The sequence below is a fragment of the Rattus norvegicus genome, chromosome X, assembly GCF_021556685.1.
Source record: "Rattus norvegicus strain SHRSP/BbbUtx chromosome X, alternate assembly SHRSP_T2T, whole genome shotgun sequence".
Taxonomy (NCBI): domain Eukaryota; kingdom Metazoa; phylum Chordata; class Mammalia; order Rodentia; family Muridae; genus Rattus; species Rattus norvegicus.
In genome coordinates this window covers 159,738,571-159,766,247 of record NC_141554.1, presented here as the reverse complement: position 1 = coordinate 159,766,247, position 27,677 = coordinate 159,738,571, and the positions used below count along the sequence as shown (strand labels likewise).

The 27,677-nt window shown below is 47.6% G+C and overlaps 2 protein-coding genes across 2 annotated transcripts; one reads left to right on the top strand and one right to left on the bottom strand.

The window, feature by feature from the left end:
• Nucleotides 1-4,299: 4,299 nt before the first annotated feature.
• LOC100911047 (X-linked lymphocyte-regulated protein 3A-like) lies at nucleotides 4,300-15,387 on the top strand. The gene is made up of 9 exons (XM_087601089.1): nucleotides 4,300-4,352; nucleotides 6,490-6,629; nucleotides 7,521-7,590; nucleotides 8,268-8,302; nucleotides 9,509-9,626; nucleotides 10,463-10,562; nucleotides 11,998-12,096; nucleotides 14,205-14,300; nucleotides 14,395-15,387. The coding sequence occupies exons 2-9, from the start codon at nucleotides 6,521-6,523 to the stop codon at nucleotides 14,449-14,451; spliced, it is 684 nt and encodes a 227-aa protein (XP_087457215.1). The 5' UTR covers nucleotides 4,300-4,352; nucleotides 6,490-6,520; the 3' UTR covers nucleotides 14,452-15,387.
• Nucleotides 15,388-25,934: 10,547 nt separating this feature from the next.
• On the bottom strand, nucleotides 25,935-27,664 carry F8a1 (coagulation factor VIII-associated 1). Its single transcript, NM_001109323.2, has one exon. The coding sequence runs from the start codon at nucleotides 27,631-27,633 to the stop codon at nucleotides 26,488-26,490; it is 1,146 nt and encodes a 381-aa protein (NP_001102793.1). The 5' UTR covers nucleotides 27,634-27,664; the 3' UTR covers nucleotides 25,935-26,487.
• Between the last annotated feature and the right edge of the window lie 13 nt (nucleotides 27,665-27,677).

Genomic DNA, 27,677 nt, shown 5'->3' with positions numbered 1-27,677 from the left:
GGTCTAATTAACGTTAGTGCTGTAGAGTCCTTTCTTAAAAAGAGACCTAAATCTATACTTGCTGATGTATAGAATTTCTACAAGTAGATCATCTGTAGGTCATTTGCCCCTGTGAGATACGGATCCCAGATGATGTTCCGAAGCTTACAAGAATGTTTTAAGTTTATTGGAACCCACATCTTAGAGAAGGCAATAGACTGAAACGTTTGTTTCGTAGTAGCAGCTGGGGAAACAGTTTTGGGTTGAAAGCAGGAACATTTTTTTAGTTCTCTAGACTGCGATCCATAAAAGAAGGGCTTCTTTCCTCTATCTAGAAGGCTGGATGTATATAAATTAGGCATAGAGAGAAGGATCTGTCAGTCTGTACATAAAGGCAACCAAGGGAGCTTGTGAATAAGATATCATCAGAACTCCACTGATCTATGTAAGGACTCTGAACTTTAGTCTGTTGTAGTAAATAATTGTAGATTTGTATCATAAAAATCCATTCAAAGCAAAATATTGAGATGTCATGCTTTCTTACTCCACAGGGAGGTATACTCATGTTTTAATATTATAAGCCATTGATTTTTTAACATTTCTAATGATGTAAACCTTTTAAAAAATTTGAAAGAAGTTTAAAATCTCCCAAATGTGTGTTGTAACATTAAAGTAAAGTTCCCTTTAAGAGTAAAGGCAGAGCAGAACCATATTTTTTTTTTTGGTTCTTTTTTTCGGAGCTGGGGACCGAACCCAGGGCCTTGCGCTTCCCAGGCAAGCGCTCTACCACTGAGCTAAATCCCCAACCCCAGAACCATAATTTTTAGAAGGCAAAGCAATCCAAACACAATTAACTTCTGGATCAAGGTGACCCATCAGTGTCCCCTGTAATGTGTTTCCTCCACAGCCAATTCTCTTTTAGGCTCAGGTGATAATGGGAAGATGTCAATATGAATCCCCAGTAAGGTTTGAGATAAATTACATGGTTGTATAGTTTTTCATCTGAGATGGGCTGCAGCCCGTCAGTCAGTATGTGCCATAGAGGGACCATTGACAATTGTTTCTGCTCCTAGGGATAGACCAAAGGGGGAAAAATCATTTAAAGAAGATCCAAACAAAGAACCAAGAAAACTCTTGAGTTTTCAGCCAGCTGGGGGGGGGGGGCTTTTTAGGGGGGGGGGTTTTGTTCTGTTGTTTTTTTTTTGTTTGTATTTTGGTTTTTTGTTTTTTGTTTTTTGTTTTTTTTGAGCTACGTAATCTCAAGCTGCAACTTCAGCAGCAAAACTCTGGCCAATATTCTTGTGATTCAGGTTTTGAAGTTGTGTGGCCCTTAGCTGGAAATCAGCTAAGCAGCAAGTAGGCACACTCTGCTCATATCTACCCAGGAGCTTTATCTTGGTGACTTGCTGCCATCCATGCCCGGCCTGGGGGAGGGGCCCACCCTGTGGTTTCCAGCCATTCACTTCAGCTGTCAACTTTGGTACCCCTGCCACAGGACAAGTCACCTTTTTCCTGAGATGCAAGGCATGGCCCTGGTGGGCACACCACCATGCCCTTGAGCTTGCTGGACAGGACCCTTCTCCTCCCTGCCCACACCTTTTTGCAGTTTTCTTGCACTGCCTGGTTGACAGAAAGAGACTTACCAGCCTCTCCTGTTGGAGCTGCCCCAACCTCTTCTCCTCCCCACTCAGGAAAGTAGACCAAGAGAGCATGACACGTGTAGGGTGGTGGAAGTGTGCCACCAGGGCCCTGTGTAGAGTCTTGTGAGCCAAAGAACAGTGAGACTCTGTCTCAGGCCTGTAGCCTGTGGCAACTGGAGGTATGTCCCACTGAAACATCCTGCTGCCTGAACTGTGGGAAAACAAGAAAAAATGGTTAAAATAGTGATCTGACTTTGGGGCACTCCAACCCCGGTGGGGTGGACATCGATAGGAAGTGCATGGAATTCATGGCCCCTTGGCTGAGTCATGAGTTAGAGGGATTGGCCGAGTTAGCCCTGAGATTAATGGGTGTCTTCTCCACTTGGACTGGGAACGAGGGAGCCAAGGGGTTAAAATGCATTATTCCCTTCTGCATTTTTTTCTGGGGTGCTGGAGAGCTCAGGACTCCTGGGGGCAGGGAGTGGCATGAAGAGGCATGGGAGGCCATGAGCTGGCATGTCGCTTGCGTTGTCTACCCTTGTAACAGATTAGTGTAGAGCTGTTGTGCTGCTGGGGCCTGGGCTGGGGAAGCAGATGGGGCTGAGGCCCTCCTTGGTGAGTTTCATTATAAGAGATTTAAAGAGGACCCATATTTTCATAAGCTGAGGGCTTTTGTCCTCTGTGATCAGATATTTCCCATGGTAGAAAAGTAAAGCGCTGGTCCACTGAAGAACATTCCTGCATCGTCCTACCTGTCACAGGCTCCTGCAACGTACTAGAGGCAGCATGAGTGCAGGTTTAAGAGTTCAGTCAGCCGGGGTAGGGGATTTGGCTCAGTGGTAGAGCGCTTGCCTAGCAAGCGCAAGGCCCTGGGTTCGGTCCCCAGCTCCGGAAAAAAAAAAAAAAAAGAAAGAAAGAAAGAAAGAAAGAAAGAAAGAAAGAAAGAAAAGAAAAAAGAAAAAAAAAGAGTTCAGTCAGCCATTTGAAAGAGCCAGAGTTGGGGCCTATCTGGGGCAGTAGGAAAATTCCCACCACAAACCTCTGAGCACAAGGACCCCTCTCTTCCAGGAAGAAAAAAAGCTGGTTTAGTTCCTGGAACAGGTACAAGCCAAACTGTCACACAAAGCTACCTGTGCCTTTGATCTGAGCCCCCTACCTGCACCCCCTTGCCGGCCGGGAGTGTCTTGAACAGTATACTGATCCAGATCTGAAAGTTGTTTCACTCCACCAAATGCACACAGTACCCTGCCTAGTTACCATTGTTTGAATTCTGCACCAATTGTTTTCAAGGTTTATAACTCTCTGTTACAGTCTGCTGTCTTAGTCTTCCCCCCTGAAGTGGGAGGATCCCAACATGTTGGAATTAAACTCCTCTTGCTTTTATATCGATCGCGAGTCCATGAGTCTCATTCAAGTCTCCTGGAAGAGGTTCAACTCGGACCTAACACCATCATAGGTGTGTGTTTGCTGGTTGCTGTGTTAGCCGGTTTTTAATTTTTCAGGAGAAATGGATAGCAGGTTTTTGCCAGTGCCTAGGCAGGCCACCAGGGTTCAGGTAGAGATTTAAGGGACCTTTGTGGAATTTCCTCTACTGCTTCACCTGTGTGATGCTTTCTTTGTATGAGATGTGTCCCACTGACTCGGAGTTTTCCTGGATCCACTGTTTTGTAGATGTTACGATGCCCTCCCTGGCTGTAGAAATCTCCCAATACTGTCTTGCTCTCATCACCCCACTGCTATGAGTCAGTCACACCCTAGGAAAGGATGCACGTCTTTGGAAAGGCTGGGACCAAGTTGCTGTGACTGCTCTGTGAAGGGAGGGATGCGCACAGTGGCTCAGAGGTGTTGTAGTAAGTTTGGGTAACCTAGGTGAACAACTGGGTGAAAGGGCATCCTCAGCTCAGCTGAGTTAAGAAGAGAGTAATGCTTGGACCACAGCCCTTCGGAGAGGATGGTGGGGATCCCAAGGAGACTTGCCCAAGAGGGCCTGTGTTGTAATAAGCCTGAGTCTGCCTTTAGTCTGAGACTGGACTAGGACCCCCACCCCACCCCACCCCGGAGGGTCAGAGAAGAGGTTCGAGAAAAAGAGGGCTTGGGATGTCTGAGCCAGACACTGCAGTTTAGGTAGGGGCTCATGGGATCCGAGATCTGACTACTGTGTACTGTTTAGGGCCAGACTGAACACCCGAGGCCTCTGAGATACAGCCAAGGGCATACCGCAACACCAGTGCCAACTAAAGAGGAAAGTACACTGAACCCTCCAGTCATGCCATGTGCAACTGCGGCACCCAAGTGTACTTGTGTGAATGATAGGTTTTCCTAGCCCTAGAGCATCTCCAGAATGCTGTTCGTACATACGTATAGGATCGCCTCACCCCTTGGGCATGCATATCCCATCACCTTTCCAGCTCAAACGGACCTCTCTGTGACACACATTCAGGCTTCTTTCTGTTGCAGCCAATCTGAGATAAAACATAAGGACAAAGGCAAAACAGGCTGCGGCTGTGTCCCAATGAACTGAAGCGACGGGCCATCCCTCAACAGGAAAGCAAATGAGAGCGGCTGAGGCAAGCTGGACCCCCTTGAGGCATGCGCAGAGTGGTGGTAGCCAGTGCGCATGTGCCTGTGGCATATCAACCAATCAGAGGTCGTTATATCTGGACGAGGTCCAGATGAAGGCAGATCGACCTGTGTGAGTGGAAGAAGGCTGTGTTGCGGACTCGAGGAGCCTAGGTGGGTGACGGTTTTGCAGGGGACGTTCGGTGGTGGGCCTCCAGGGCTGGGTTAGAGGCACCAGGACAGACTGAAGGCCTTGTTGTCGTGGGACGGGATTTGGGGGAATGTTCCGTTGGATGGGTTTGGGGGGAACGTTCCATGGTGGGGCTCCAGTGGTGGATTAGAGGCGCCAGGACAAAGTGAAGGCCGTGTTGTCATGGGATGGGTTTTAGGGGCACGTTGCATGTGGGGCCTCCAGGGGTGGGTTAGAGGCACCAGGACAGATTGAAGTCCTTGTCATTGTGGCATGAGTTTTTTTTTTTTTATTTTTTTGGGGGGTGGTGGTGGTGGTGACATTCTGTGGAATAGGTTTTGGGAGGACATTTCGTGGTGGGCCTCCAGGAGTGGGTTAGAGTTACCAGGACGGACTGAAGCACTTATCATCCTGGGACAGTGTGATCACGGAACGTGAGGGTCCTGGAAAACCTGTGAGGTGACATCAGAAGCTTTATTTCACTTTCCTGGGGACTGCAAGAGGGCCTAAGGCTGAGAATGAGAAGGGGTGTGATGAGGGCAACAGGACCATAGAGAGGGGGATGGCGCCGGGAGAGGGAGTAGGCACCTTTACACATTTCTGACAGGTTTGGGTTTTTTTTTTTTCCATATTCTTCGGTTTCCTTTGTTGTTGTTTCTTTTTGGTTGTTTTGTTTTGTTTGGATCCTGACTGGTCCACACCTGGATCCTCCTGTGCTGCTTCCATGAGCAATATCTGTCCAGGAGAGTTAGTCTGAAGTGGATGGGGAACCCTGGGCACTCTGCACAAACACATGTGCAACAACAGGGCCCAAGCTGGGAATGGGTGGCTGATGGACAGGCCTCACACCTTTGGGAGTACCTGTAGGCAGCCTCAGGCATAGTAGTGTCCCTGGTAATCAGAGACCCATTCTGGAATGTGGGGCCTCTAACTGAGGGGTGGGCAGAAGGAGCGTCTCAGAGGAATGTATTGAATTGTGGTCACCTGGATGAGTGATAGGGTGTTAGCAGAGTCAGTCTTGAGTCTCTGATGGTGAGAAAACACAGTCAGCCTGGGGCCTCGGGCCATTGTGGAACATAGTGTGATCTTGAGGCAGAAGGCACTAGGTCTATCTGTGATGAGAAGTTTGGAAGATTTCCCACCTGGAAGTAAAATAGACCAGTGAGGGCAGTGGATGAAAGGGGGTCCAGGTGGGTGGCAAGTTTGAAGAGAGTTGGCTGTGACAGCGAAGTAGAGAAACAGAAGTAGTGACCTTCCACATGAGCTCTGTGAATCTGTTTGGGGTCCTCAGTGGACCTCTGGTTCCTGCTTATATGCGGCCGTGAGCCTTGCCTCCTTCAACATAAATGCCTGTCTGAAGGGACTGGCCAGGTCTGGTCCCCTTCAACAAAGGCAACATCTCTATCCAAGTCCCACAAGTACTAGTTGAAGCCACTTGACCCTGGGTGTACATGCCTTCCCAACCAGTCTGAGAGACGTGCACTGGGAGGTGGTGCCTACTTAGGTATGCCCAGCCACGCTCTGAGACTAAGGAGGCTCCAAGGCCAGAAGAGTACCCTGGGTGGATGATTTGCTATTGGGGAACTCGGTGTAGAGGCAGTCCAGTTAGGACAGGGTTCAGAGAGGAGCCTTAGCTCATGTGCTAGGGCAGTGGGATCACAAAGAGGCAGGTCCAAGGCAAACTGGTAGAGTCATACCAGGAGCTTCACTTTCCAAATGATACCGCACAAGGCCACAGAGGGCAAGGCGAGGGAGCAGTCGTCGGCAGTCATGGGGTGGCATGGATTGTGAGGGCTAAATGGGACAACGTGTGAGCTGTAAGACATAGCCTCGGGGACTGAGTAGGACCTCAGTGAGTTGGAGTTCCCAACCAGATGCCAGCAGTAGGTGCACTGTTTTACAGGGGTTGCAAAAGCAGGAAAGGGTACTGATCTTGAGAGGAAGTGGGTTGGGGAGCTCCAGGTCCAGATAGAGGAACGGGGCAGGTCAGGACATTGGTGACATGCTCTTGCCCTCATTTTGCTCCAGCACAAGTGCCAGGGCACCCAGCCACACCCCGTGGAGTCCTGGTCCTTTCTCCCCTTGCCATCTTGCAATTCTGCCCAGCATCTCTACTTCCAGGAGTGCTGTCTAACCCAAGAAGCTTCTAGCCATGTCAAGCAGTGAAAGGAAGGCCACTGCCAGTGTCGGCAGGCACCCAAGTGTGGTCCCAAATCTCTCTTCAGATGACAGCCAGAACCCACCAGGTGCAATCGCTGCAGGTAAAAAGAAACAGAACAAAACCACATCATGACAAAACACAAGCAAACCAGAGGGGCTGCTCGAGGGATGTGTCTACCCCCAGGAGACATCCTAAAAATCCCTTGGCAGGTGGACACCGAGTGGGTGTGGTGCATGGAGATTGCTTTCTTGCAATAGTGGGAGGTTTCAGATGCTATGAACTGTTGCCCAAGCTTCTTGTGGCTTAAGCTTCCCCCACCTGAAATTCCGACCTCACATGAAACCTGCAAGGCTCATAAGACAGTTCTTTCCAGGCAATATGCAGTATGCCTCTCTGGGAACACATGTGTCACATGTCGAAGGCGTGTGCAGCAGGTGCCGGCACCAGCTGATCTAGACTCAAGCCTAATAAATTTCATGTGTGTCTGTTTATGTGCGTGTGCCTCTGTCTACCCCTCTAACACATTCTCCCTCCTTCCCTTCCTTCTTCCCTCCCTCCCTCAAGCTCTCTTTCCTCCCTCTCTCTCTCTCTCTCCTCAGTCTCCCTGTCTCTTTGTCTCCCTGTCTCTCTCTGTCTCTGTCTCTGTCTCTCTCTCTCTCTCTCACACACACACACATACACACACACATACACACGCGTGCACACACACACACACACACACACACACATACACAATGTATGTTTGTTTGTAGGCATACTTCTGTGTGCCACCGCTCCCACACTCACTTACTCTGTGCTTGTATGTGTATATATGTGGTTTGTTTGGGCCTCTGCATGGCTTCTTTCAAAAGGGTAAGATATCATTGGTGGCTATGGGTCCTAGAAACCCCACAGTGAGTCTGTTTTCCATGGTAGGTGATGGGAGCAGCACACTTTGTCTCAAAATAGTTTTCCTCTTTGAAAATAGTTTTCCTCTTTGTCTTTAATACAGCCAACAAAGAAGTCCCTGTTGCCGGTAGGGAGGAAACTATTGCCTCTGGAACAGAAAGGCAACAGGACAGGTGACCACATTTCATTTTTTCATCCACTCATAAAATGCATTTAGAAAAGTCAGGCTGGAAAGATGGTTCAGTGAAAGAGTGCTCAATGTACAAACACAGGAATCTGAGGTTACATCCTCAACCCCCCACAGAAAAAGCTACACATGACCCCACTTAACACCTTTGAACCCCAGAACTGAGGGCTGAGGTGTGGCAGAGAAGTTCTTTCTTGATGCCAACCTAACAAAAATAAATTGAGAGATAAACAAACAAAGAAACAAAGAAACAAATGCAGGAGTGGGTTAGGTGTGTGAGTCACAGGAATGCGCTGGGTGCATTGAGCTTAAAGGCCCCAACGCATTCATCCTGCAGTCCATCAGATGTTCAGTGTGTTACAGAATCAAAATCGCATGCCGCCAGCAAACTACAAGTCCTGTCACAGAACGTTTCTGACAGGAGTAAGGTGGAGATGGTTAGAGGAGGACACCCCACCCACCCACCCACACAAACACACTTCTACCTCTGATGGCGGCACACTCGTACACTTGCACCTCTCTAGAAATCTACAAGAGTCAACGTCCGCTCTTGAACCGAGAACCTTATATAGGCTGTGTGGCACACTCCACTTCCTCTGCTCACTCTGCAAAGGTGGCCTTTTGTATACGTTGAAGTAAAGAGTTAATGTGATTTCTTTTCAGGAAGAAAAAACAGGATTTGTTCCAAGAATTAGAAGGTATGTTCTAGGAGGCATTCGGAATTTGATAAAATTGAGCCGAAGAAGTACAAGGCGAGGGAGTTGTCACCTGGCAGAGAGGAGGAGCGTGTTTACTGCCTTGCTCTCAAACACTCAGTGTCAAAATAGTATTTATTAGTTCGTCGAGTCTCTACTTCATGGTAATTGTCCATATGAAGATCATGGCACCTGCCGTGTGACTATTCTTACCTACTCTCTGTGAGATATTTAAAAGTGGGAAGAAATTATGTGTTTTTGAATCACACAAGTGATGCATCTGCTTTTAATACCACATTTCACTTCACTCGTTTGTATTCTCGTCTAGGTCTTTTTTATTTGCTGGGGAGAGTGGGGTTGCTAGCAGAGGGCCAATCCTCGTTAAATAGCTGCCCACGATTTATCGTGCAAAAAGACAGCACATGAAGTGGAAAACTGAAGTCAGTACTGTTAGCCTGTGGCTATAGCATGATCGGGCTAATCCTTCTTTAAATCGCTGTCAGAGGTTAGTCTCGTGAACTGTTGGACAAAAACTACAAACTGAGAACCAGCTGGGAGGTCTGTGGGATTTTCCGATGGAGAGTTACATGTAGAAACTCTCCAGGACTCAGGATAGGGATGTAGTGGGGTGGAGGACACTTGCCTCGTATGTTGAAGCCTCTGGGTTCCAACCCCAATACCACAGACTTTTCCATGAGTCAGTTTTCCCTTTAAATGATTCAGGATGTCTACCTCATCAAACTGGTCCAAAAGCATCAATGCCCACAATCTTTACCGTATTTTTCATCTCACTGTGCGCTGATCTCTGGGCCTTGAGAGATTTTTGCGCAGGGGCCATATCTGTGCTTTGCACCAAGTAGCCCAACAGCCCCTCCTAATGTGTCCTCCAACTGGAGCACACTTAGTACATTGATAAAATCCATCCTTTATGAATGCCGTCTAGTAAAGAAATTACACCGTGACTTGATACCCTTTTTTGTAAGTTTTGTCAAGTTCTCTGCGTTATGTTTTGTATGTAATATCTGGACACTGAAATCCAACTACCCAGTTTCCCGTTAAGATCGGAGCCACTGAAATTCTTGGCTGAAAGAGAGGAGGCAGATAACCTCTGCATGGACAGATCTTTTCCGTCTATTGATAACAAGTGTCTTTCCAATACCGGTGAGGGTCTTTTGCAGTAATGCCTACAAGATCATGTTCCTTTTACAGAGCCGATTCAGAAAGTTCTCCAGGAAAACAGAGAAAGATTCTTGAGGATCATGGCATCATCTTTCCTTGCCATGGAGGTCAAAGTTAAGGACATTCTAAAAACCCAGTGTGAACAGAGGTAAGGTCTTGGCACTTTGATCCCAGAGCTGTTGACAGTTGGTTTGTGGGCACGATGAAGGGGGAATAGCCAGTGGCCCCACAAGGTAGAAATTTTGTCGGCAAGTGTATTTGCCTTGGGTTTGCTGTAGAACCATCTTGGTTTTTTGCCGGATAGCTTCTTGTGGCGACTGAAAGCAACTGTGTTTCCTGAGAATGAATTAGAATGTTTTGACACTGTTTTCACACGGGGCAGTTGAATCCGTGTACCAGTAAGGAAGGTGTGTGCATTGTGTCAAAGTGCTGGGTGCATTGACCTTGAGATCCCCAAAACATACATCCTGCAGTCCATGATATCATCTCTTCGCTGTGAAATGAGATGACAATCTCTCGCCTCCAATGTTGCAGAGGTTTCAGGAGCAGCATTCACCATACAGGTGTACCAGAACCCTCACTGGGACAGTGAGGAAGAGTGGGTAGGTGTCCACAGAGCTCTGTGATTTTCGTAGGTGTGCATCCTCATTGGACCAATCTCCATAAAAGGAACAAGTAAAGCAGAAGTTGTGCACTTCAGAGGCAAATACTTGTGGAATGTTAGTAAAACTATGTTTCTTCTTCCTGAGAATTCCTACACAATGAGTGTTGTGAAGTGACTTCTATCCTGGCCAAGGCAGAACACACACTCTTAGTGTGATATGAAATAATCCTCCTCATTTTCCATTTCCGCATCAGAATGTTTTAGATGCTCTTTCCCAGTCCTCCATCGGTAGCTTGAGTGAGGACAAGTCAGCCGTGCCTTGAATGCGTGGTCTTCATTTCGAGAAGGGATAACACAGTGTCCACTGTTGTCCTTTACAGGCAGAAACTTTATCAGGACTATTCTCTTCAGGTTACAAATTTGAGTAAGAAGCTAACCACGGATGCAAACCAAGTCAAGAAGCATGCCGAAAAACTCTGCGTGAGTATCAGGCTTAGCTTTGAAGGAGTCCATTGTGTCAGCATCAGAGGTAGCAGCAGAGGTTTCCTGCCGCAGGACATGAGCTCAGGGAGACAAGGAGGGTGGTGGGTGTGGTGAGGAGAGATGGGCCTTCCTCCCTGACTCGTTTCTTTTCCCTGTGGAGAGATGACAAGGAGGGTGATGATGGGTGAGGAGCCAGGTTGGTGGGGACATCTGGGGATGAGCAGGTAGCGTCTGCAGAGTGCAGGGGAAGGTATGGGATTGTGTCCTGAGCGGGGAGCCTTCAGGATCCCCAAGGTGCAGATGCCAAACAGTGGGAGGGCCCCAAGTAGCCTTCTGACACAGGGATCAGGGATGCAGAGGACCCATGTGGCTGTGGCTGTGGCTGTGGCTGTGGCTGTGGCTGTGGCTGTGGCTGTGGCTGTGGCTGTGGCTGTGGCTGTGGCTGTGGCTGTGGCTGTGGCAGGGCAGATGGAGACTTGGATGTCAGTGGTTGGAGTTCAGCCCAGCCCTGTCCCCAGAGGAGAAGAGGGAAAAGGTTGCCATGCAGTGATGGACCTGTGATGGTGACTGAGTCACCTTTTCCCTGGAGGTGAGAATGGGGTTTTGGGGACAGGTACTGTAGTCTGTGGTGCCTCTGGGGTTCTTTCTTCCTGCTGGAGGATGGAGCTGCCTTCTGGAGATTCTGACTTCCAGAGGTGGGGAAGCGGAGGCTGGTGTACTGAGGGAGATGGAGATGCTGTCCGGTCCAGGTCAAGTCAGGAGCATGGACTCTGGAATCCCACCAATTGGATCGCAGTCACGGTCCTGTTACTTGGTAGTTATGCTAACTCAGAAGAACAGTTTACACTCGGGCCTCGGTTTCTTCAGAGTGGAAGGAGAGGATAAAGTCCCCATCTCACAGAATTCTTTGAACAGTTTCTTTTAGATGTGCATTCATGTATTGGTCCAGGGCAGCATCTGAAGTAAGTTTTCTAGAATATAACCCTGTTAGCATGGCACTGTGTGCAAATGCAGTGGGTTCCTACCTGGTGGAGTGACGTATGATGGGGACAACTCAAGGTAGGTTCTAAAAACCCAAGAGAGTCCGCAGATTTGGAGGCCTCCTATAGGTAGGTTTTCGAGTCTTCAGGAACTAATAGCTATGTGTTGAGTACTGTTAAGTAGACAACTTCCCAATACATGAATGAGCTTCACATTATGAAGGTTATTTTTCTACTATTAGGTTAGTGTTGTAAATGTGGTCACTGTTTTAATTGAAAAAATGGTGCATGTATTACACCATCTGTTTTGCATAAATATAATACACCATTGCGTTGTTTCTCTAAGGTTTCCCCTACCCCTGACTTGTTCTGACATCTTCTTTTTTTTATTTTTTTTCTCTTTTTTTTTTTTTCTTTTTTGTTCTGACATCTTGTACTGTCTTTGTTTGTAGAATATGTTTATGGAGCAACAGAAGTTTATTCATGAATCTCTCACTCTGCAGAAGAACAGAATGGAGGAATTTAAGTCACTGTGTGAAGAATACTTGGAGGTCTGTTGAACATTCTTCAAATCAACCCACACAAGGGGACACTGGCTATTCCGGTATTCTCTCTGTGCTTCGGATAGCACCTTAGAAAAGTGACCTGCAAACACCTTCCAGCATTTTCCTCGTGCTCCGTGTCAACCTAAGTACAAAGTCAGTTTGTAATTTTAGGATTCCCTCATGGTTAGGAGAAACATTCGAAGCAGGACTTGCTGCCTTGGTAATTTCATCTGCAGCTGTTGATATTGTACAGGCAGGGCATTTACGCTCCTTCGATCATCCCATCTTGCCTCCCAGTGCATTCTTCCCTTGTGTATGTATGTGCACACATGCACACACGTGTACCTGTCTCTGCATAGGTGCGTAAAGGTCGGAGGTCAACTCTTATGGATACTGTTCATCCTAACCTTGTTTCCTTTAGGTTTTTGTTTATTTGTTTTTAATTTTGAGACAGGATCTTACTGTATAGCTCTGGCTGTCCTGGAACTCACTAGGTGGGCCAGTCTGGATCCAAAATCACCGAGATCCGCCTGCCTGCCAGCCTCTCTCCTGAGTGCTGCTGGGATGGCAGGTGTGCACCACTGTGCCGGACTCCGTCATTTCCTTTGGTAACAGGATGACTCACTGGACCCCGATCTCTCCACTATGCCTAGGCTGGCTGTTCACAGGGTCCTAAGGCTCGGCCTATCCTGCATCAGTAGGTGTGTCACCATGCCTGACGTTTAACATGTGTGCTGAAGAGCTAAGGTTGGCTTTTTATGCTTGTGGAGCAGGCTCCTTGCCTACTGCTGCATTCTTGCCCCTTGAGAAACACTTTTACACACTGAAGCTGTCTTCCCAGACCCTCGTGATCCGTTTTTAAGCAAAACAGTGACAAGAATGTTTGCACTTACTTAACTTACTCCATCCTCTTATATTTTCCTTCATTGTTGGACTGAAACATGGCTTCAGATGGCCAATTACACCCATAAGACAGCTCCCGGGTGTAGTAGCACTCAGTGAGAAAGTAAGTGGAAGTCAGAGAGATTGTGATTTGAGGATTACCCTCCATCATCGTCTCTGTAAGTTCTTCCTAGGCGCGTTGATTGACCTCTGCCCTCTTCAGGTTTGCAGCTCTTCTAGAAAACAGTTAAACACTGGACTTCTGCTTTTGTTCAGACTCAATGTGAATTGTCTTGTTCATGTTTCATTTAGAATTTTGTTCATCCAGAGTAATTCAGATGATCCCAAACACCCGAGTTCACGGAATTCTTCCTTGCTTTCTTGTGATTCTCTCTGAAAACAAATCCCCACCCTTGGCACACACATGTGTGCACTTACACACTCACACACACACACAAACACACAAAGGGAGGGAGAGAGAGAGAGAGAGAGAGAGAGAGAGAGAGAGAGAGAGAAGAGAGAAGAGAGAAGAGAGAAGAGAAGAGAGGGAGGGAGAGGCGCCAGTGTCTGTTCCTGCTGAAATATCAGTCTTCAAGTACTCAGTGGCCTAGAAACTTGCTCACCGATTCCAACTTTAAGCTCTCTGTGTTGGTCCATTTTCTATGGTCACTGTATCTTGATACTATGGAAGAGGTCCTGCAAAGTTTTATTCCTCCACAGGATTTAGCAAAACCGTTTAGGTGGAGTGTGTGCTATTTCACTCAGTGCTAAAGGGAACGTGGAGTGGAAAGGTTGAGTTTTAGGTTCCTGGTGCACTGGTGCACAGTGCTCATAGTACAGGACAAGGTATTCCATCTTGCACAGAAGTGGGCGAGTGGCAGTGAATAGGCTCACACCTCATGTTCTCTGTCTTCATTTGGCTTCCTTGCCTTTCATTTGTGCTGTGCAGGGAGAGGCATCCCAGGCTCTCGGGCACGGTAGGCAGGCAGGCACCTTTGGCCTGGGCCACCCCTACAGCTAATCCCTCAGGATTTGAACATTTAGCAGTGGGTCGAGGAGTGGCAAAGTCTGTGTCACGTTGTTGGGTGTTTCGATCTTCATGTTGTCCAGGGTGTATGCCCGTGTCAGAGTCATATGTCTTTGATTACATCTGCTCCCTTTTAAATGGTGGTGTTCGCATTTGTAAGGCAAGATGACCAGGGCTGATTTCCGCACATGTCTTTTTGCTTCAGAAATTTGAGGTGCTGAGGGATTCTCGGGCAAATTCCATTGCTGAAGAGCTGAGACATCTCATAGCCACCTTGGAAGTAAAACTTCTGATGATGCATGTAAGTACCGAGCCTTTCACATAGAAAATGGAAATAAGTCCAACCCTGAGTGCTGTTTATTTCACACCCATTTAACATTTTCTTTTCTTAACAGAGCCAGCAAGAGACTGCTGCTGCCCCACAGTCTCTCCTGGATATGTTATTCTCGTAATACTTTGGAGGACAAAAGTCAATATGAGCGGAGAAGAAATAAGCTGGGTAAAGCTACCTGTGGTGTTTGCAGTTTTGGCGACTAGATCTTCCGTGTTCTCCCCCTGTTCCTGAAGATGCCTCTTTCTGTTCAAACCCAAATGTACCCAAGGATTTGTGTGGCAGCAGTACAAATACGTCTGTAGGAAGCTCCAACCCCGGGGTAGAAACAACAGGCCTTCCCTGTTAGCATCGTAATTAAGGGTTGGCACTCGTTGGCATTGATATAGCGCATTATCATACGTGAGCATCATTTTCCCAAACTAGAAGGCACACAAGTGGGCCATCCTTGTCTTGTCCAGATAAACAATTAAAGAAGATGCAGTCTGTTTTTTACACTCTGCTCTTAAATGTGTTCAGTGATGCAGCCTATGGGACGGACCTTAAGCCTCCAAAGGTAGTGTGCTGTTAAAAAGTAAATTAGTAGGGTTGGGGTTTTAGCTCAGTGGTAGAGCACTTGCCTAGCAAGCGCAAGGCCCTGGGTTCAGTCCTCAGGTCCCCCCCCCCAAAAAAAGTAAATTAGTAGAATTCATCACACCTCCCGAGATTGATGTGAGTAACGTGGTGTGCATCTGTAGAAATGTTATTTGAAGACAACATTTATGAGGTCTTCCAGTTAAATGTGTCTCTGTCCCATTAAGAGGTGATTCTTAACTCGAATAGAGCTTGACTCGCCGTGGTTTATTAAATTCCTCACTTGTATGGATAGTAGTACCTGACAATGTTTTGGGTTTTTTTTTTTTTTTGAAATTTATTGCGCATGTAGAGTACTTGATCATCAGGGATATATCAGGTCTCCTGTACAGTTAAATCTCATGTCCTGTGACTTCCTGTATGTATACCCTGGGAGTTCTTTACTTGGCAACATTTGATTTAATAAACATGAAATCGTTTCAGACTCGTTGGGATGAATCATTGAGTCACATTCTCTTTCTGACGTTCCTGAAGTTTCACCCCTTCTCAGACAGAAAGGGCCCCATGCCCTGTGGAGGTGGTGTGTTGTCGCCTGCGTTAATGCATGGGGCCAGGTGTAGTCCAGGCCACTTGTCTCACTGTGCCCTGTTGTGTAGAAGCATTGAAAGGAGTCAGTGTTCAGCTTCTCCCATTTTCTACAAGTGGAATTGCATTCCTCCACAGTGAATGAGGGCTTCCCTGCTGGATCACTTTACTGTCTAAAATTTGCATTATCCAAAAAGAACTTCCCCCTTTGTGCAAAGTGCCAGTGAGCCCAGAGAATTATTTCTTTAATCATATTATTATATAATGTCCTATTACTTCCAGCTTTGAGTGTCTCCTACTTGAGATATTGTACCTATCCTTACCAGGCGTGGATAGTCTCCATAGTGTTTTCCCAGTGTTGAATTTTATTCCTCTCTCTCTCTCTCTCTCTCTCTCTCTCTCTCTCTCTCTCTCTCTCTCTCTCTCTCTTTCTCTCTCTCTCTCTCACACACACACACACATGCCCCCCCCTCTCTCTCTCTTTCTCTCTCTCTCTCACACACACACACACACACACACACACACACATACATGCCCCCCCCTCTCTCTCTCTGTGTGTGTGTGTGTGTTTGTGTGTACCTATTCCTTTTTGTGTGTGTTGCACACATGAGCCTCTGCATGTTGTGGCCAGAGATACTTCTGATGTCTGGTTTATTTTATGAATCTTGGTCTCCTTGTGAAGGTGGAGCTCAGCCACTGGGCTACCGTGTTAGGTCATTGGGTTCCAGGGATCCACCTGTCTCTGCCCCGTAATGCGGCTGTGACACACACACACACTGCTGTGCTGAGATTTTTCTTTAAAATTTTATTTTGGTTATTTTATTTATGTGGATCTATATGTGTGTGTCTGTCTGTCTGTCTGTCTGTCTGTCTGTCTACTCATGCATTCAGATGGCCACAGAGGGTGACAGACCCCTAGAGGTAGAGCTGTTGTGGGCCACCTGATGGGTTCAGGAATTTGAACTCAGGTCTTCTGCAAGAGCAGCAAGTGCTCTTAACCTCTGACCCAGGTCTAAAGCCCCTGTTCTGAGGTCTGAAAAGGCTTTCTGGGGATGTGAACTCATGCTTGTTCAGCAAGCATTTTACCAGCTGACCCATGTCTCCCTAGCTACATGTTCCTTTCTTAGACGTTTGAGCTCAGATATATTTGCTGCTGCTGCTGCTGCTGCTGCTGCTGCTGCTGTTGTTGTCGTTCCCCCCCCTTTCATCCCCGTGCTCCTCCTCCTCCTTCCTTCTCCTTTTTCTCCTTCCTTCTTCTTCCGTGTCCACACTGATGATGTATACCGAACACATTCTGTGACCCTTACTATTCCACTGTACAGCATCTAAATGTGTAGATGTGTGTCTGTCCCCCCGGGTACACCGCAATTCCTGTAACAATGTCACAACTCCTATGACAGTGTCCCACTCTGCTGGCAGCACCAAGGTAGTTCACCCACAGATCTCCAGGGAAATTGGGGATATTAAGCAAGCAGGGATGTCTTTTCAATGGAAAAGATGTAAAAACCTGTCCTTGTTTCATGTAAGCTAGAGAGTGGAGGTCCTAAAAGAGCCTGGTGCTCTGAGTTATCTGTTGGGCCTCCACATCTCCCACAGCCAGGACCGGACATACCTGATTGTCTAAATGACCCTTACACTACCTGCAGAGGCACAGGCTCCCCCAAGCTGCCAGAACCCGGACAGGAGATACATAATAGCACAAATGGCCTCTAAGCTATCTGTATGGCTCAGAGCAGGCCAGATCCTTTCTGAGGCCCTTAAGCTAGGACAGGCAGCCTCTCCCTAGAACCCCTGTTCTTAGAAGAAGTGGCATGACCCCTGGGTTGCTTTCTGGTGGAATTATGCTTCCCTGTGCACCGGGGATTGTGGTACACCTGGAAACTCTCTTCCTGCTCATAGCGACTCTAAATATACTGGAAAATAATGCCCCTGTCATCAGAGCCCCCCGAAGTTTGATCCCAGCTGACAACGTTGACCTTGACCATGTTTTTCTTCTCACCTCTTTGCTGAGCATTTCGTCGTCCAGGGGCTGGGCAGGGAGGGGGACACGTCTGTGTGCTGTACAAAGCAGTCACATTCATATCCACAGGTGACGTCACAGGCAGTAGGTGACGGGCATGTGAGTTGGTGAGTTCCACAGCTCACAAACGGCAGAAACATATTTACTCAGTCTTGAGGGTGAGTTGCCAGGGTGCTGGTCTGGTTGGGACACAGCTGAAAGTCATCCCCATGTAGTGACAGCACATCTGTCCTGCCGCACAGCGTGGACCATAAGAAGAAGGGCTACAGCACTTGGCCTTGGGGAGGATGCAGACCAGGGATGTCCTCTTTTACTCCTCCACAGAAGTAGGTTTTCAGGGAAATGATGCAGGAGTGGAGGTGCTTGCACAAAGGCAGAGTATCTGTGTTAGAGGGGAACTATCACTTCTCACTGAGCTCTCTCCTGTGCCTGTTGGACGTGCCCAGCAACACTGGCATGGAGCTTCTCGGGCAGAACCCTAACTAAGTGAAGCTTCCCGGGAAACATGAAATCACTGGAGTCGGCAGTGAGGAAGTGTCAACTCTGCCCTTGTAAGCGACCTGAGATTTAAAACGGGCATGGGTTCCCCTCATTTTTTATGGAAGCACAATTGGATTCTTTCTGGTTCATCCGAAATACACTTCAACCCCACAGGTTGTTAAGGCTTCTAACTAACCCCTAACATTTCCAGTCTGTGTGCCTACAACAAACATCGCCGTCACATGTCAAACCAGAGGTGAAGTCTTCCTCTAGGACAGGGGCATTCTGAGTGTGGGAGGTGATGGACAAAGGGAACACTGGCCCATAGAAAGTTGGCAGAACATCAGCTCTGTTGCCCTGCAATCTTGCCTTTTTCCTATGCACTAAGGCTGTGGGGTGTGAGTCAGCTGAGTTTGTGCAGATTGGTGGGGCAACACATTGTCTGCTTCTTGTAGGGTGGGTGGCTTCTTTTCCAGAGGACAACTGGATGACCTGAGCCCCCTGGGCACCAACTTTGTTTGAAACCCTGAGGACCATAGGAAAGTGGCAAATAAAATCAAATTTACCTATTTATGAAATGTTTGGTGTGTGTAATTTGATAATGGCAGAAGCCACTGTTTATGCAATAACTAGCAATTTTTTGACCATCTTTCAGTTCACAATATGTATGTACCCCATTCTTCATGAAGTACAAATTCACCCGTGTTTTCGTTATACCGAGTGGCTAACGATACTGTGTTGGCAAGATATCCAGGTCTCTCGTTGGTGGTTTTCAAATCATCCAACGAATGCACGTGTTTTTTTTTTAATACCGGTTAGAAGAAAATTGCCTATTAAATGACAGTATCTGAAATGACATTAGCAGGTTAGTGGTGCTGAGGAATACAAGGACTTGATCGTGGCCACATTGTCGATTAGTTTCATTTTAGTATTCATTTTCTGTTGACCCTGTCTGTGTGTAAGTACGTGCAGGTGCATTTGGATTCCTGTGGGTGGCACAGGAGGGCCTTGCATTTCCCGGGAATTGTAGTTGCAGGTGAATGTGAGCCACATGAAGTGGGTGCTGAGCACTGCACTCAGGTCTCCCGCAAGGTTTGTAAGCACTCTTAATCACAGAGCCATCTCCCCGTTCCCAGACTACCACCCCTTTTGTATAAAATGGACTTAGCTTTGGTAAGCCTTCCGTTCTCTCTGAATTTTCATTACACACTTTTCTTTCTGTATTTGTCAAGTGTATTTTAGGATCCTTTTCAGCAATTTCAGATTGTTCAGCACAATTTGCTTACAGAATTACAGAACTTTTATAAAATTTATAAAACTGCCACATGGTTACATTTTTTGAAAAGTAAGTGTAAATTCCTGAAGATTGTTATAAAGAGGTTTTACAGTGTGATTGAGAAATATCTATGTGCTTATGTTATTTGTCAACACACAAAAGAAGCACGTTTAGACAAGCTATTGTGGATAGGAGAGAAGGAAATATTTGTGTTTCAAACATTTGGCTCACATCTCCAACCTATTCTCATATGGCCAGTGTGTGCGTGTGATATAAATTATATCGGTACATCGCCATGGGATTCTTGTGGCTGTTGAGATCTAGCACTGACAATGAGATAGGTCCTCTTACCTCAGACTTAAGCATGTTTATGTCAAGTGTCATCTGAGCCCCTTTCTTTAGACAGGCTGACCCCCTGCCTTTGTGACAGGGAAAAGGGAGAACAACAAACAGCAAAGAGTGTTTAAAGGAACACATTCTTAAGATAGCCTGGAGGAGAATGATTTCCAACAAAGGTTACTATTGTTACAATAGTTGACCCCATGCTATAAAAATGCTTGGTGTGTATAAGAAGCTGGAAACTGGTGTGTGAAGAAGTTGTTCTGCCCGGGACTGGAACTGCAGCCCACTTCACTAGGTCTTTCCAGTCATTACTGCTGGATGTTTTAAATGCCCAATTTGACGACTTTTGTTCCCTTAATAAGACTACCTCAGTCTTTTTGGCTAAAGGTTGTAAGTTCCTCATTTGACGATGCTTTGCTGTCTGCCTCTTCTATGTATGTGCTGCATTATGTCATATACTGTTTTACTTTTGCTTACAATATACATAATGAATGTACTCATTTGAAACCAAGAGTACATATGTGATGTATGGCTGTCTATAGGAAAGGTCATTTAAAAGAGGAATTGGCATACTGGCTCTTTTCAGAGGGAGGAAGGAGGGAGGGAGGGAGGGAGGGAGGGAGAGTGGGAAGGGAAGGGAAGGGAGAGGAGAGAGAGATCGAGTTGTTTAAAGTTTTAAACTTAATCATTTATAGACTTCTTTTGTGTATGTGTGTTTTGCTGGGAAATGATCTCAGGTCCTCTGCAAGAGCAACAAGGGCTCCTAACCAGTAAGCTTTCTCTCAAGCCTCCAAGGATGCTTTTAAATGGTAGGTTTTCATTACGCACGTGCGCACACACACACACTCACACACACACACACACACACACACACACACACACACACAGAGAGAGAGAGAGAGAGAGAGAGAGAGAGAGAGAGAGAGAGAGAGAGGAGACAGACAGACAGACAGACGTACCCATTGTTTTTTGGTTCAAGACGAGAGTAGAAAATTAACACGTCCTTTACTTGCTCAGTATGTTTGATTTTTGGATCACTAAACAGCAATGGGTTGCTTTTCTTAGAATTTGGAGGACAAGACCCAAGCGTTTCACACCATGAAAAACTAAGGAAAAGACAAGAGAATTTGTGAAATGAAAATTAGCTACTGTTGTGCATCTTGGCGATTCATTCTCAGGCACATAGATCTCTACTGGGTGGAAGTATATGATCCTAAACATATGAATTTAATAATATACATTCCCCCCTTTTCTTTTTTTTTTTTTTTTTGGTTCTTTTTTTCGGAGCTGGGGACCGAACCCAGGGCCTTGCGCTTCCTAGGTAAGCGCTCTACCACTGAGCTAAATCCCCAGCCCCCATTCCCCCCTTTTCAATGTTTACATGCTTCGTTCAAGTTCGGTTAAACATTTGGACTAATTGAGATAGCTCTAAATAAAGTAAAAGGAATTCCTTCCTCCCTTGTAAGAGCTCGGTATAAGTTGAAACACATGCATGCACAGTGGCTAATTTTGAGTGCCTTTGAGTAGTGTGTGTCCTGCTAAAATCCTTCATGAGACCTCTCTCAAAATCAGTGTGTCCATGCTTGCGGGTGCTCTTTTTCTAAAATCATCCCCAGTGTTCTCATCATAATAGGACCCAGCCTGAAAGGAGGCTACAATTCCTGGGCTCCCTTCTCTGTGCTTTCCCCATTGCTCTGATAAAATACCCTAACAAAAGCAAGTTACAGAAGGATTTATTTGTCTCACAATTATAGTCTCCCATGTGGCAACTGCTTTGTATGGGGAGTTTGAAGTAGCCTCATCACACTGTGTACTCTGCCAGGAGAAAAGAGCAATGAATGCATTCCTGCTAGTGCTTGGTTCGCATCACCTGTCTAGGGAATGGTGTCACCCACAGTGGGCAAGAAGTATGCTGACATCACCTAACATAATCTAGAAAGCTGCCCCCACAGAGGCCGTCTCCCCCATAACTCTAACTTCTGTAAAATTGACAACCACCATAACAGTTCCCTTCCTCCACATCATGTCACTTCTGCTTTCAGTGTGTGCCTTGTTAACCTTCCTTTGCTACAGTTTTCCTTTCCTCCCACCCTGCAGGTGGGAGCATGGTCTCTCTGGAGGACCTGACCAGGATTTTATGCTTTCTTAAGCTTGTCCACTACCAGATAACCCCACTCCCACTTACTTTTCCTACTGAAATCATTCTGACAATATTCTTTTGTCAACTCGGTAGATCTCAAGCTCTCTTTTCTCCTAAGGAGACTGGGAAATCTTCCTGTTGTTCTAAAAAGGTGGAGGTCACCCAAGTGTGGACCAGCAGATGAGGGAATGAGTAAAATGACCTATGCATGCAGTGGACTATCATTCGAGTGTGGGAAGGGATGGAGGGATGGAGGAGCACTGGTTCAAGCTGCTATTTGGGAGAGCCATAAGAACCTTTTGTACCGTGGGTGAAACATCTTGAATCCAGATGCTAAGTGAAATGGACCAACACAAGTACACTCAAGAGGCCACCTTTTACTGAGTGATTCCACCTACAGGGGCTGTCCAGCCCAGACAAGAGCTGATGTGGCAGAAAGCAGATTAGTGGCTGTGGGGCACTGGAGACCCAGAGAGCTGTAGCTCTCCGTGTGGCACTTGACCTCCGGGATGCTTGGGGCTCTGAGGTTGAGCCTCCACACAAAAACAGGGGGAAACCCTCAGGCTCACCGTGGTGCCTGGTGTACTGCGGTGGGGGTACAAGGAGCATTCGGTTAATGGGTAGGGCCACTGAAAGCACCTTACAAGCCTAAAAGTGTGACTTTCGCCATAGCGCCACTGAGCTGCTTCCACCTTACATCCCATTTCCTGGAGGAAGGCTCCTTCAGCAGTCCAAGAAGACAAGGGAGCCACAGTGCCCCTAGCCAGTGCTGTCCCAGAGCCCACACTCACACGCATGGGCTCTCCCTTATGCCCCCCCTCTCTCATTATCACTATCATCAGTGGGAATGAGTACACGAGAGTGGGCTGTGACCATTTAGAGGTCCCTAGGATACACAGCCAGGCACACAGGGGACGTTGGGCCTTGGGAATCAGTGTTCTGGCCCACAACCCAGCATGCCAGCTGAGCAAAGCCAGGTGGAGCCCAACATGCCCAGGACCAGGCAGAGCAGCCCTGGAGGGTTGGGTCGATGCTCCCGCTCCTCCAGAGCTGGGCTTACCTTCTCTGCGACTCTGGCGTTAGCACCATCTTCAGCAGAGCGGCCATGTGCCATGGCTGAGCGAAAAGGTACCCATCTTCCTGACAGCCATCCTGGAGTTCCTGACCCACGGGCTGCTGGAGCTGGCAGGCCATGACACAATGCCAAGGCAGCCAGAGTCTCATCATCCGGGAGCTGCTGGACATGGCTCTCTACAGCAACGTGCTGCTCAGAGAACTCTTCCTTTCTCTAGTTTGTCACCATCTCCCAGTTAGCCCAGGCCCATAGTAGTCCTCATAGTTGTCCTCAGTGCTAGCTCCTGCTGCTTCTGGTGCTGCTGCTGCTGCTGGTGGTTCTGCTGCTGCTGCTGCTGCTGCTGCTGCTGGTTCTGCTGCTGCTGCTGCTGCTGCTGCTGCTGCTGCTGCTGCTGCTGCCATTGCTTGGCTCTGGGTTGCTGACCCACCCATCTGCCAGCCCCATCTAATCATCGCACATCATTGATGAGTCCTTCCCACACAACCTTTCCCACAGATGGCCCTGCTTGGCTGGCCAGCATTGCCCCTTGCTTCTCCCACTTGTGTTCAGATTAAAGCTTTAGTTTGAGGACCCCCATATGCTTTACTCTGCCCTTTCCTTTGGTCATGGGAAGGGGATAGGGTGGGTGTGAGTGTAGTGGTAGGGAGGAGGGGGAAGTGGGCCTAGTTGAAAAAACATGGTAGGGAGGAGGGCGTTAGTTAGGTGCTGAGGTGCAGGTCACCCACAGGCTGCTTGCTCCTAGCGTTTTTTGTTGGGAACGAGGTGGGAGTGGAAAGTGGTTCAAGGGGTTAGGTGGATGTAGTTGGAGGAACATGGATGGGAAGTTGGGCAGGTGCTGGTGTGAGGGTGGCCCACATGCTGGGTTTCCAAGCTTTTCCTTTGGGCAAGAGGTGGGAGCAGGGGCCTCGGGAGGCTGGCCTAGTTGCAGGAACACAGTAGTACTGTTGGGGTGTAGGTGTGAAGGCAGGCTGAATGTGGGTGTAAAGGGGATGATGGCCTCTTGTCCCTGAACTGGTCTGGGCCAACCTAGCCAACTGTATCAGAAAGATGGCTCTTCTCATAGGAGATGGTAGAGCAGAGGGCAAAGGTGGGCTTTTGGTTGGGAATGCGGATGTGAGCTCAATCGTGGCAGGTGAGGGCCAAGGTCATAAAAGCATCACGAAGCTAGTTTTTGTCGTGATTGGTCCTCAGGTGGTCAGCAAAATTGCCAGGAGGCTCCCTTGGCAATGACTGAATGTAAGGTGTAAGCTAGCAATGGCTTCCACTGTGCCAGGGTCAGTACTAGCTGTCCATGCTGGTCTCATGCTTGTTGAAGCTTGTTTAGTGGGTTCCCAGAAGTAGTACAGGAGAATACTATTGCTCTCTGTTACCCTTTAAAACTTCATAAAACCGCATTGCTGGAAACACAATATATGTGAGTCATAGGGCATGGCAAAATCAAACTCTCTGACTTACTGCCTTGAGAACGTCAGCACTATCCTCCTTATTGTTTTGAGGCAGGGTCTCTCAGTGAACTTCAACTTCAACATTTTAGTTAGGATGGTTGCCCATACAGCTCTCGATTCACTTGTCTCCTTTCTCCATGCTAAGGTTACAGCTATGCACAGCTATGCCCTGCCTCTTTTAATGCACTGAGGATTCTCATTCATTTCCTCATGATTGCAGAGCAAGGTTTCCTTCCCAGAGCCATTTTCCCATTCTTAAATTTGGTAATTTTCCCTCATCCTTAACTTGGTGATCCTTGATATCAGTGGTACTGAGAGTCTATTCCCAAGTGAAATAAGAGTTTGGATCCAAGAAGCATCTTTATCCTCAATAGCCTGCTCATAAACTCTACTCTCATCAAGATTGTCTTTGGAATTGAGGTTTAACCTAATGGCAAAGCATTTTTTGTCAAGTACAATATCTCTAGTAATTCCCTAAATCCCACTGATTGCATTGTTCACACTCTCATTACTTCAGGTAGATATCACAAAGTACCATGTGTGCTTAGGTTGAGCTGTTACTTTTAGGATACATTATTATGAAAGTATATCCTATGGGAAAGCTCATCTGCCTAGGTCTCTTGAATCTCCCAGTCTTTTGCCATCCCCATCTTGTACCACCTTCAGATACTGATAGCAAGAAAGCCACCAGCAGATTTTGAACTTGAAGCATATACCAAAATAAACCTGTTCTTTACAGCTAGCACCAACTGTGTGGTATTGTTATTAACAATAAGAAACAGTAAGGCGGGGCTGGGGATTTAGCTCAGTGGTAGAGCGCTTACCTAGGAAGCGCAGGGCCCTGGGTTCGGTCCCCAGCTCCGAAAAAAAGAACCAAAAAAAAAAAAAGAAAGAAAGAAAGAAAAAAAAAAGAAACAGTAAGGCATTCATCGAATTCATTGGTTTTGTACATATACCCCATTAGCCAATTAGCAGCTAGCTTTAAAGAATGGTGGTTTAACTCAGACTTATATAGTGTGACAACGTGGTGGGAAAACATTTCGGAAAGTTGGAATGCTAGCTTTCCAGATGAGCTGGGTACCTTAAACTGTTGTTCAATATATGACACCATCTTTCTGAAAGAAAAGATGCATCGGCCCAGGAACTACAGAGAAAAGTGGAATTGGCCCCGTATCACTTAATACTCAGTCAGAAACATTTCTTTGCTACTTGCTCCAGCTGCACTGGATTACATAGTTTAGTAGCTATAGTTTTCAAGGTAAGAATATTTAAGGGAATGCAATTATAGTTTTAGGGAATTAGATTTCTCAGGACACTGACCTGAAAGGCAGAATAGAACTCTAGGTATTGTCTGTGAACACAGATCTTGATTGTACAGGGGCAATTGTGTTATGGTACACAGTGAGAGCAATCAGTACTCTGGTTTAGAAACAGGGAACCTATTCCGAAGACGTTGACTAACCGCTTGCCAAAGACTTCTGGATAATAGAAACTTGCTGCAACCCAATAAAGGCAGAATCACCAAAAGATCACACGCGCTACTCAGGAGAAAGGTTCTGGTCACCCCATCAGAAAGAACCCAGGCTTGCAGAATGCGCAGAAGGTAAAATAAATCTGGAACGTATGACAGAACATGCCAGTTCTGCTTAGCAATACACTCCTAATGTTCAGATACATAGAGATCAATTTAATGTCATCTGGTGCTTTTTCCCACTCCCCAGAGTGCTGTGCTAGTTTATATGGAAACCAAACAATAATGTATTACAAGAGGGAGTATGCCTAAATTGTCAAATTCTCACAATTTTCAAGACAAAACATTTCTAATCTTTTCTAAATACTTCTTGATGATGCCAAGTCCCGCCAGGAATAAAGGGAAAGGAGATCAATATGCCAAGGGAACCTCTGTCCTTCCATGTTTATTGAAGCTGTACCTAGAACAGCCAGGAAAATTAATCAACATTATCCAACTACAGACCAATGCGTAAAGAAAGCAGATTACACAGTGGAATTTCCTTCAGCCTTAAGGACGAAGTTACCCCATTTGAGGCAATATGGATGGAATTGGAGGGCACTAATTTAAGTAACCAGGTAGGCACACAAAGCTAAATTACCACAGTGACAATAGAAATGAAACAAAACAAAGAAGCAAAAACCAGAAGCTAGACCACGTGTTTCATCACCTGTCCCCAAAGATTAAGCAAGTTGTTAGGAAGGTGACTTATCAGACCCCCTGTCCCGAGGGAGAGATGGTTTCCTGCAGAACGAGGTGGAGGAGGTGGTTCTGCTCAGCAGTTAGCAGTGGCCACATCTCCACCTGCAGCTTCTTGATGCCTTCAGTATCCTTTTCGTGGGCAGCCATGACCAGGGACTGCAATAACAAAAACAGCTCCTCTGGAAGCTGGCCGCTGCTATCCTGGCCATGGCCATCGAAAGCCTCCCAAGAGTACTTCTCCAGGGTCTGGGCGTGCTCAGGCAGCAGCTTGGCAGGCGGTGGTTGCAGGAGCAGCAGCAACAATACACGGGACACCTCACACCTGACAAGAACGTCAGCGAAGGCACCGAGTGTACCAGGTGACTGCGCAACAGAGCCTGGGGCGTGGTCCGGGGGCAGCGGCAGGGGCAAGGTAGAGCCCAAGACAGGTCTCGGCTGGGGTCCCGGCAGAGATGGCTGAGGCACAGAAGGCAGCTGCTGCGGCAGCTCGGGTTGCTGTACCGGGTGGCCCCCATGCTCCCGTGCCAGGCGTTGCATGCGTGTAAAAACCGCCAGGGCGCCAGTGTAGTCGCGCGCCAGCAACTGGCAGGAGGCAGCATCACCAAGTGCCTGCAGCGCGGCCAGTGGCATCAGGGGCAGGTGCAGCTGGGCAGCACGTTGAAAGTGACCTGCAGCAGCGGCTGGCTGGCCCACAGCGCGAAGGGCGGCAGCCAGTTCTAGGCACAGTGCGGCAGCAGCGGCGGGCTGGCCCAGCTCAAGGTGCAGGCGCACGGCGGCGCCAAGGGCGCTGGCGGCCGCCTGCAAAGGCTCCCCATAAGCCGCAGGACAGCCCAGGCGTTGGCGCGCATCGCACTCCTGCCTCAGGAAAAGTCGGGCCGCCTCTGTAAGGGCCAGCGCTTCCCCGGGCCCATGGAAGAGCGCCTGCTGGCAGCGTGCCACAGCCAGCTGGCACCAGGCGGCATAAGGCAGGCACTCTTGAGCTCGCAGCTCCCGGGCCAGCTGTGCGAACTGCTCCCCGGCCTCCGCCACGTTCGGCTTCCGCAAGAAGCGCTTCTTGAGCTTGTTGGACACCTGCCGGTAGCGGGCCAAGAAGTCCCCAGCCTCAGAGCCTGGCCAGGAGCCTCCGCCCAGGGACGACGCGGAGCCCGCCGCCATGTTGACCGGCTAGCCGCGCTGGCTTACTTCCGGTTGAGGGAGGG